General features: G+C 46.6%; 1 protein-coding gene across 1 annotated transcript in view; it reads left to right on the top strand.

Moving 5' to 3' along the window:
- LOC124788519 overlaps window positions 1-11,300 on the top strand; it is a 497,715-nt gene that overhangs the window by 351,156 nt on the left and 135,259 nt on the right. Inside the window, exons 5-6 of the mRNA XM_047255787.1 lie at window positions 7,702-7,846; window positions 7,970-8,072. Coding sequence (XP_047111743.1) covers window positions 7,702-7,846; window positions 7,970-8,072 — 248 coding nt within the window. The remainder of the gene's footprint in view (window positions 1-7,701; window positions 7,847-7,969; window positions 8,073-11,300) is intronic.

Below are 11,300 nucleotides of genomic sequence, written 5' to 3'. Positions count from 1 at the left end.
AGGTGAATACCGACCTAGTCCCCACGTTCTGCCTCAGTTACACGCCTCACAGACATTTGACACATGTTCACACTATTTCATGGTTTACATTAGACACAGACACCTGGGGTACACTGATTCCGTCTGGGTGATAGGGGGTGGTGATAGGAAGAGGAGCCGGCGGCGGTGGCCAAGCGGTTCTAGGCGCTTCAGTCCGGAACCGCGTGACTGCTGCGGTCGCAGGTACGAATCCTGCCTCGGGCATGGATGTGTGTGTTGTCCTTAGGTTACTTAGGTTTAAGTAGTTCTAAGTTCTAGGGGACTGATGACCTCAGATGTTAAGTCCCATAGTGCTCAGAGCCATTTGAAACAGCCATTTAGGAAGGGGATCTGGCAATCCCTTCAATTAACCTTGCCAAAATCCGACCGTAACACCCAGACCCAGCTGTAGCTTGAGCAGGATTTGGATACAACAACAACTACAAAAAAAAAAAACGCTCAGTGTCACCCCCGAATCATTAACCATTGCCTAACTGCAAGAACAAGCGGTCAGTTCATTTCCAGTTCTTGTGTGGCTTTCTAGTTGGCTGCAAGGTGGTCAGCAAATGTGCTGTAGGAGCTGCCACAGTACATTTGCTGACCACCACGTAGCCAACAATCAATACCCAACCAAAATAGAAACAGACTTAAGAATACTAAAACCCAGCCACAGCCTACACAGCAAACTGAACATTGAGGAAAACTTCCATATACAGAAGACAATAGCAAAAAGAAAACAGGCCTTCAACGAATACACTACACTCTGCAAGGGCACACTATTTGACGCATTAAACGAACTTTACAAATATAAAAAGCACAAACAGATAAAATCTACACACACACACACACACACACACACACACACACACACACACACACACAAAGATAAAATGGAAACAAAACTCAAATTTGTCGCCGAACTGTCTGGTGAACAAATGAACACTGACTGGGCTGGGACACACAACAAACCACAATCACTCTGTGTTTAGGTGAAGTGAAAAGTGTTTTACTACGTTATTTGTGGAAAATACTTGTTATAGTTACATGTGCATCACAACACCTCAGCACGATGCGGAGAATGGAAGTGTTTCCGCACGAAAACGTAAGTAAAAACGAATAAAGGCGGGAAAACATCGCAACAAACTAAATTACATTGTAGAAGATAGATTAACTCCCAGCAAAAAGACTTTCTCATCAACAGCGTTTGGTTGCAAATAACAAGCTACCTGTAGTAATTAACACACAAGGAATCCAGAAAATTCATGTTTACAAAAAGAAACGATCTGTAGTTTGAACTAAAGATGCACATAATTTTATAATCATTTAACAAAAATGTTCAAATTGGAGAATAAATAAAAACGAAAACCCATTGATGATGGCACAGTGGTGCCGAAACACGTTTGGGTACTGAGAAAAACGGTGTTTTAACTGGCAGACCTCACATCGAACAATTTTTAACTGCAAACACGGCCAACACAAGGAGCTGCAAATCAAAATGATCAATAATTTGTCCTTTGTCAAAGTTGCTTATCTCAATGGATTTCTCCATTTGCAGCCCATAACTTCGCTGGGTTGACCACCCTTCCGTGTCTGCTCCGCTTACATGCTATTGTTACGACGTGATTTGCCCGGAATACCACAAGAAGGCATCCATCATCGCGGTGGGCAGTTTTAACACTGTTTTGGCCTATCAGCGTACAGCTCCAATCCAGCCCATCCACTGCTCGCCGTTAGGCTCAAGGAAGAGACTACCTGAGAGCCAAGATAGCAGCAACTGGCACGCATCCTTTGCATTCGACACTGCTATCTCGGTCTCTCCGCCAGCAGCCGCCATTTCCTTTCCAGGCGGTGGCTTCTGGCTCTCATCTATCCACTGTCTGACAAGACTCTTGAACTCTGTCTTGTTCACCCTCTCGTCAACCCTGGTGCCACTGTACTCGGCCTGCTGTGGTGGCCGTGCGGTTCTAGGCGCTTAAGTCTGGAACCGCGTGACCGCTACGGTCGCAGGTTCGAATCCTGCCTGGGGCATGGATGTGTGTGATGCCCTTAGGTTAGTTAGGTTTAAGTAGTTCTAAGTTCTAGAGGACTGATGACCTCAGAAGTTAAGTCCCATAGTGCTCAGAGCCATTTGAACCATTTTTTGAACTGTGCTCGGCTGCTTTGATGCTTTGCGCACGCTCTTCCGCGGCAGGAAGACACCACCAGTCCCAGCGCCAACTGCCGAGCGGGCCCGAACTTAAACTACGTCACGGAAACTTAACACACTCCCTCCAACAAAAATGACGACTTCGTAATGACGTTTAGCTCTGAACCAGTTATGTTTAAATAAATAAAGAGTACCATTGAAAGCGTTATTTCCTGCAATACCAATCTATTACAAGCCTAGCACCATGTCTCTGAATCAGTTACAAGTCTGCAGTATTAACTGTTCAAATAACTTAAGGGAATGCAGCCTGGTGACGACGTCACCAACCACCGATATTTCTACGGCAGCACACCCTGTCATTTTTGCGCTGTGCAAGGGAATTTAAAACCTCGGCGCGCGCGCAATCTCTCTCTCTGTCTCTCTCTCTCTCACACACACACAGTAAAGACTAGCGTCATCACAAACCAGACATGGCGGACGTCAGAAGTTATCGATAGTCAAATTAGTAATCAACGGGATATGTAGCATAAATTCTCTTTGTCTTTTGACAAGGAGACAACAGGTTTCCACGCAGAACATAAACAAAAACCACCATCTCTATTTATGAGGACACTTTTTACTGTGATTTAAACTGCCATTGCAGTTTTACTCTACTGCTGAGAAGTTTATCCAGCCTCCGCAAGCAACAATACATTTCCTACCGGTAGAAAATAGAGATGGTGGCTTTTCTTTAAATTATCCATGGAATCCTCTCTACTTTGTCAAAAACAGAAGGACAGGTTCTATGCTAACTCACCCGTTGATTATCAACTTCACTAACGACAACTTCTGTTGTTGGTCATCTTTGTTTTGTGATGGTGCTAGTGTTTACATTGTGTGTGTGTGTGTGTGTGTGTGTGTGTGTGTGTGTGTATTATCTTTCCGGAGAGCCGGCCGCGGTGGTCTCGCGGTTAAGGCGCTCAGTCCGGAACCGCGCGACTGCTACGGTTGCAGGTTCGAATCCTGCCTCGGGCATGGATGTGTGTGATGTCCTTAGGTTAGTTAGGTTTAAGTAGTTCTAAGTTCTAGGGGACTGATGACCACAGAAGTTAAGTCCCATAGTGCTCAGAGCCGTTTTTTCTTTCCGGAGTCTCTCTGAAAGCCGAGCTTTTACATTTCCTTTCGCAGCGCTTACTTGCTGCTGTTTTGCCTTGAAGAGAGGAGGGTGTGCTCCTGTCGAACCATCGGTGGTTATCGACAAAGTCACCCGCCTGCATTCCCGTAAGTTATTCGAACATTATATACGCCGGCACGGCAGAAACTCACGACTAACATTGCTGTCATAACTATTTGATAAGGACTCCAATCATAGGGGCGGTACTCTAGGATTTGTCACTTGCACGCACTGTATGCAATTTTGTTCACAGATGCCATTCAGTTTGCTAGACATCTTTCTACAGGTTCTTTGCATTTGAGACTGTTGATGGTACATGCTCGTTCCATTTCATATTCAAACCATGTAATGTGCGTTAGTGCAGTGACTTTATTGCACACTGTCTGTAAAGACGATGCAATGTTCCTTCGGACATGAATGCATGCTCGTTCTGGCCATTTTTTTTCTGTCCAAAGTTTTGCATAGGGCAAGGGAGGAGATCTTTTTCTTATACGTTTCAGAGAAAAATTTCACGTAGGTAGCAGTAACATAGCGTTAGATTCTCTCTGAATAGCGTAGGTGATGTGGATATACACGCTGATGTCTGTCGTGCCATTTGGACACACTAGCAGAGCTTGAAAATTTTAGTTTGTAAAAATAGACGTACTGATTCTTAAACGAAACATACGCCTTCTGTAATAAAGACTCTATGAAAGTACTTCCTGTTGTGTTATGATCTCTCTTATCTCTGCCTTTAGCTGTTTTCCTTTGTTGGCTTTCCTTTTCCTACCTGTTTGTACTTATTAGTTCTTTCGTAGTGGCTGTTTAGTCCTCACTTGCAACTGACAGTACAAATTTGCTGCTCCTGGGTCACCCCCAGGAAGCTTCCTTGCAGAATTAATTCTACATTAAGAATTTTCAAATCCTATACCAGCGATTTAAGAGTACCAGCTGTACATCTTTACGTAGCCAGCTGTAACCTAGAGTTCCAACTACCAGTCCGCAAAAATGTTGTCGTCGTAGGGACCTCTATGGGCCAGATCAGTCGACGAATTACTTTGTGACGTATTCGGTTACATGCAGTTCCTCATATAAAATAATATGATATGTAAGTTACTTCCCCGGTGTTTTAGTAGCCCTCTACTTCTTTCTTTTACACATGCATTCATGTGAAAAAAAAACACTGCATCGACCTTTACAGACACTATCAGAGATAGACACTGCACTAATCCTTTTGACGCCACAGCGAAGGCAGTCTAAAATAAAATCTAAATAAGTTTCTTCCTGTGCAGCAATCACATAAATGTGCAAGCGCTATAGGTAGAAGATACAGGGACATATGGAAATTTGGGGCTGTATGTGAAGCGTGCTCGGATAGCCAAACGGTTACTTCCCCGGTGTTTTAGTAGCCCTCTACTTCTTTCTTTTACACATGCATTCATGTGAAAAAGAAACACTGCATCGACCTTTACAGACACTATCAGAGATAGACACTGCACTAATCCTTTTGACGCCACAGCGAAGGCAGTCTAAAATAAAATCTAAATAAGTTTCTTCCTGTGCAGGAATCACATAAATGTGCAAGCGCTATAGGTAGAAGATACAGGGACATATGGAAATTTGGGGCTGTATGTGAAGCGTGCTCGGATAGCCAAACGGTTAAGGTGACCGATCGAATCTACATCCAGTAGACTGCATAGCTTTGGTGGTACGGTATTCGCAGATAGCGAATGCATTTCATTATGTAATATGCGCCAGCTGTATACCACGGATTTTGCAAGTGGAGACTGTCGTATTCTACATCTACATGGATACTCTGCGAATCACATTTAAGTGCCTGGCAGAGAGTTCATCGAACCACCTTCACAATTCTGTATTATTCAAAATTCGTATAGCGCGCGGAAAGAACGAACACATATATTTCTACGTACGAGCTCTGATTTCCCTTATTTTAGAGTAGTGAAAGTTTCTCCCTATGTAGGTCGGTGTCCACGAAATATTTTCGCATTCGGAGGAGAAAGTTGGTGATTGGAATTTCGCGAGAAGATTTCGACGCAACGAAAAACGCCTTTCTTTTAATGATTTCCAGCCCAAATCCTGTATCATTTCTGTGACACTGGCTCCCACATTTCGCGATAATACAAAATGTGCTGACTTTCTTTGTACTTTTTCGACATACTCCGTCAATCCTATCTGGTAAGGATCCCACACCACGCAGCAGTATTCTAAAAGAAGACGGAGAAGCGTAGTGTAGGCAGTCTCCTTAGTAGGTCTGTTACATTTTATAAGTGTCCTGCCAATAAAACGCAGTCTCTGGTTAGCCTTCCCCACATCATTTTCTATGTGTTCCTTCCAATTTAAGTTGTTCTTAATTGTACTACCTAGGTATTTAGTTGAATTTACGGCCTTTAGATTAGACTGATTTATCGTGTAACCGAACTTTAACGAGTTCCTTCTAGCACTCATGTGGATGACCTCACACTTTTCGTTATTTTGGGTCAACTGCCAATTTTAGCACTATTCCGATATTTCTTCTAGATCGTTTTGCAGTTTGTTTTGATCTTCTGATGACTTTATTAGTCGATAAACGACAGAGTCATCTGCAAACAATTGAAGGGAGCTGCTCAGGTTGTCTCCCAAATCGTTTATATACAGGGTGCGTCAAAAAAATGCATACACACTTTGAAGCGTCATAGAAAATTTATTTCCCGTTCTACAATGTTAAATTTCTGGAAATGGAAAGCTTAAAGTCCAACTGGAAGAAGAAATGTACTTTGCAAATGTGATTAATGTCCAAACTGGTGGCTTTCAGCATCAATACATTTCTGAATACGAGTCATCACTGATTCCGTACATCGTACCAAAGTGTCCAATGAGATTTCTGCGCACACTGCCTGAATGTCATTCCAAAGTGTGTCCAGGTTTCGTGGTTTACGTTTGTACACCTCATCTTTTACTGTGCCCCATAAGAAGAAATCCAGCGGCGTGAGGTCTGGAGAGCGTGCAGGAAACTCGATTGGTCCCCTGCGTCCTATCCACTAGCCTGGCACATTGTGATCCAGGTATACTCGTACGTCCCTATGATAGTGCGGCGGGGCGCCATCTTGTTTTAAATAAAACTCATCATTACCGTATAATGCACGAATGGCAGGGAATATGGAGTCAGCAAGCATTGCTAGGTACGTTACTCCAGTAACAGTACCTTCAAAGCAGAAAGGCCCAATGAGTCCCCTTGCAGACAAACCACACCACACATTTACACCATGCAAATCCACAGCCTTTTCAACTGCAATGTGAGGATTATCTTCAGCTCAGTACACACAATCGTGCCTATTGACAGTTCCATTGAGTTTGAATTGGGATTCATCCGACCAAATTATGCTACCCATAAATCCCAGTTCACATCTCACCATCTCCTGAACTCATTCACAAAATTCTAACCTTCGATCTGGATCGTCGTCACTTAGCTGTTGCACCAGCCTTGGACTGTACACACGATACTTGCCTTTCTTCAGAATGCGTAGCACACTACTAGCACTTACATTACTCTCACGTGCCGCTTTCCTTGATGATTTTTGAGGCGAACGCTGAAACAGTTCCAAGACCGCAGTTGTGGAATCATCACTTGTAGCTGTGCGAGGTCGCCCTGATCGGCCTTTATGCACATCACACACTGTTCCATGAATTTCGAATTTGTCTCGTAGACGTGTAATTGTTAACCTTGAAGGTGGTTCTGTACCATACTCACTTCTTCACTGTCTTCGAACCACAGCTACATTCCCAAACTTCCAGTACCGCTTAATTATCTGCTTCCAAGCTTTAAAGCTCAAATGCACGTGCGTCATGTTGTTGTTATTTCCTTGCCAGGTGCTGCCACCTGTTGAAGAAACATAACATTACTTACTCACAGATATTTAACCTTGTAGAACGGTAAATAAATTGTCTATGACAGTTCAAAGTGCGTATACCTTTTTTTTGACGCACCCTGTAGATAAGGAACAGCAAAGGGCCTATAAAACTACCTTGGGGAACGCCAGAAATCACTTCTGCTTTACTCGATGACTTTCCGTCAATTATTATGAAGTGTTTGTTTTGGACATTACTAGCTACCTCCCTAGTTGCGTTAGCGTTCCATCACCAAGCTCCATAAAACATTAATCGCTACCCCACGCCCGGGTTCCCGGGTTCGATTCCCGGCGGGGTCAGGGATTTTCTCTGCCTCGTGATGACTGGGTGTTGTGTGATGTCCTTAGGTTAGTTAGGTTTAAGTAGTTATAAGTTCTAGGGGACTGATGACCATAGATGTTAAGTCCCATAGTGCTCAGAGCCATTTGAACCATTAATCGCTAACCTACCTCGCTGGCCCGGACCCTGCCAGAGGATTTGTGACGTTTCCTTGCCGCAGGGATGTACCCGCGCAACGTGACGTGCTACCTGACGCTGCGCCAGAAGGTGGTGCCAGCGTGCAAGCACGCCATGCTGTCGGTGCGCCAGGAGCACGCCCACAAGCTGCTTCTGAAGCGGTCGGCGGCCGCCGCGGCCGAGGCGGGGCCCGCTCCGGGGGCGGAAGCGGTGGCGGCGGAGGAGGCGGCGGGCCCAGGCCAGGCAGCGGCGGCGACTGCGGGGGCGGCCGGAGGCGGAGGTCCGGGCGCGCTGCTCAACGCTTCCCGTAGCGCCCCTGGGCGGCCGTTGCGCGCGTGGTCGGACTGCACCGGGGACCGCGACCAGCTCATCTTCTACGACGGCGCCAGCACCGACGACCCCGTCCTCGCCAAGGTCAGAAGGCGCGCCCTCTGCCGCGGCGCCTCCTCGCGCAGCACAGGGTGACGCTTCCTGGCTGATAAAAAGTGCCGGACCGAGACTCGAACTCGGGACCTTTGCGGGCAAGGTAGGCGACGAACTACTGGCGGAAGTGAAGGTGCGAGAACGGGTAGTGAGTCATGCTTGGTAGAACACTTGCCGGTGGGAACCAAAGGTCTCGAGCTCGAGTCTCGTCCGGCCCACAATTTTAATCTGCCAGGAAGTTTCATATCAGTGAACACTCCTTTTTCGAGCGAAAATTTCATTCCAGCTACTAGGTAATTAAAAGTCCATGAAACATTGCATAAACTCAAAATATCCACGGGTGTACTGCCGGTCTACAGTCTCCAACGGGCACAATATTTCGGCGATCATACATGTCGCCATCATCAGGTGAACTGACGGAGTGAGCTCCAGTGAACTGGTACGGAGATCCGTAGGCTGGGGTACGCTGGGTTCGGTCGCGGCCGAACCCAGTTCCCCCTGAGCAGCCACAGCGTACGGATCTCCGTACCAGCACGTTCACTGGAGCTCAGTCCGTCAGTTCACCTGATGATGGCGAGATGTATGATCGCCGAAATATTGTGCCCGTTGGAGACTGTAGACCGGCAGTACACCCGTGGATATTTTGATTATCAAATACGCCGGGAGAAACTCAATAATCACATTCCATAAACTGGTTGAGATAAACAGCCAAGAACGTAGCACATGGTACAATATGTGAATGACTGATTCTCAAACTTGTTTTTACAATGTTCTGTGTTACCACCGTTCGTGATACGGCACATATGTATTCGCCAGTCGAGTTCTGACAGTGCCCGAGCGAGCATATCAGGACTGACGTTAAGAACACCTGGTGCAACGCAGTGTTGCAAGTCTTCGAGGTCCTGTGGCAGACGTGAAATATAAACGCCATTATTGACGTAACACCGCAAGAAAAAGTCGCAAGGCGTCAAGTCCGGTGACTGTGGCGGCCACTCGAGAAAAATCTGCTCAGCGGCCGCTAAACCGTCTACCTGGCGACCTAGCAATGCCTCATTTAGATTATCTCGTGCACAAGTGAGAGAATGTGAACGGGCGCCGTATGGCTGAAAGATGAAATCCCTGCTGTCAATTTGAAATTAAAGCGTGAGCCACAGCTGGTCGATATAGGTGATACCACCAACAGTTCTCTCAGCAAAGATGGAGGGTTCACAGACAGTGTTCTTGGACACTGGCGTAAGACGTTATCTTTCGTGGAATCGCGGACGTGTTCAAAAGTCGCATGTCCCCCATACACGTGTCTTGTGTCGGTCGCCCTTTCCCGAAAAATGGAAAACGGCTTTGCCACTGAAGATTAATATGCTTCAAAAGTCGTCATTTTTAAGATGGTTCTGCATATAAGTGCAGATCTGTAGACGGCGCATTTTTTCATTATGGTATGTCGCTTTCAGGAGCTGCTGTTTGTAAGGCTTGTCTCTTAATCGCTTGCGAAGGAATTTCCACACTGTTGGCTGAGGGATGTTCAATTCAACACTAGCTCGATAGGTAGACTCTGTGAAGCTTTTCAACATTTCGTCCATCACATGATTAGCTATTTGTTCTGACACGGCTGGTCGGTCCGACCGTTGTCATCGGGTCCGCCCGACTAGCCGCGCAGTCTAACGTGCTGCTTCCCGAGCGGGAATGCGTGGCGGTCCATCTGCCTCGGCGAATGCCGGCTGGTTCGCCTTATTCCGCCTCAGTTACAATATGTCGGCGGTTGATGCGCAAACACTTATACGGACACCATAATTGCTCTACCTTGGGGTTACACTAGTCTAACAGGGGCCGGGGGGGGGGGGGGGAGTTGTCCACTCGGGACTGAACCGCACAATAACCCCGGGTTCGGTGTGGGGCGGCGGTGGGGTGAGTGGACTGCTGTGGCCTGTTGTGGGGTTGTGAACCACTGAGGGCTACGGCGGGACGAAGCCTCTCTGTCGTTTCTAGGTCCCCTGTTCAATACACAATACACAATCCTCCTCGGACTACTTGTACCATTCCATTATCCTGCTGTAAGCTGGCCATGTCTTGTGAAACTTGCCACGGAAAACTCCTAGCACACGCTCTACCGACTGGCAATGGGCAAACTCTAGCACACAGATTGCTCTCCCTGCCTGGTTGGCTGCCATTCTCAGCAGCTGTGGACGGTAGCGCTCCTGGTTCTCAAACTAATTTGTCGGCGCTCCGTAAAGAAAAGCCAACGGCCTTCCCGCAGTGATAACACCGGTTCCCGTCATATCACCGAAGTTAAGCGCTGTCGGGCTGGGCTAGCACTTTGATGGGTGACCTTCCGGTCTGCCGAGCACTACTGGCAACCGCGGTGGACTCAGCCCTTGTGAGGCAAACTGAGGAGCTGCTTGATTGGGAAGTAACGGCTCTGTTCTCGTACACTGACATACGGCCGGGAGAGCGGTGTGCTGACCACATGCCCCTCCATATCCGCATCCAGTGACGCCCGTGGGATGAGGATGACACGGCAACCGGTCGCTACTGTTGGGCCTTCATGGCCTGTTCGGACGGAGTACGTAAAGGAAAAAACAGCGCTCAGCGCTTTCACGTGCTGAATACTTTGTTACGCTGTGTTTAACAGTTTCGCTTTGCCGTTTTCCAAAAAAATTATTATGGACTTTAGAACTGCGCTGCACGCCTTGTATAACTATAGGCCACTGAATACTTACATAGGATAAAGTATGTTGTAAGAGAAACAAAAACACAAAATGCTGCCTGGGAGGAACACCTTGAGCGTGGTGTACGTCGTTTAAGTATACCTTTTGCCATGAAAATGGTATAATCAGCAGTCTCGACGTGTTACCAAAGGGGGGGGGGGGCTCTGAGCACTATGGGACTCAACTGCTTAGGTCATTAGTCCCCTAGAACTTAGAACTAGTTAAACCTAACTAAACTAAGGACATCACAAACATCCATGCCCGAGGCAGGATTCGAACCTGCGACCGTAGCGGTCTTGCGGTTCCAGACTGCAGCGCCTTTAACCGCACGGCCACTTCGGCCGGCGACGTGTTACCAATCGATCATTAGACGTCCTGTTTAAAAAAAAGAAATGGAAGAATACTAAAATATCAAGACAGTAAATTACAAATTAAACTTACTTATACAAACAAATTTGTATAGTTGAAAATGTTACACAGTAACTGATCAAATAAAGATGCCCGCAGAGGCGCTCAC

Source organism: Schistocerca piceifrons, chromosome 3 (assembly GCF_021461385.2).
Source record: "Schistocerca piceifrons isolate TAMUIC-IGC-003096 chromosome 3, iqSchPice1.1, whole genome shotgun sequence".
NCBI classification, from domain to species: domain Eukaryota; kingdom Metazoa; phylum Arthropoda; class Insecta; order Orthoptera; family Acrididae; genus Schistocerca; species Schistocerca piceifrons.
This window is presented reverse-complemented; position numbering and strand designations above follow the sequence as displayed.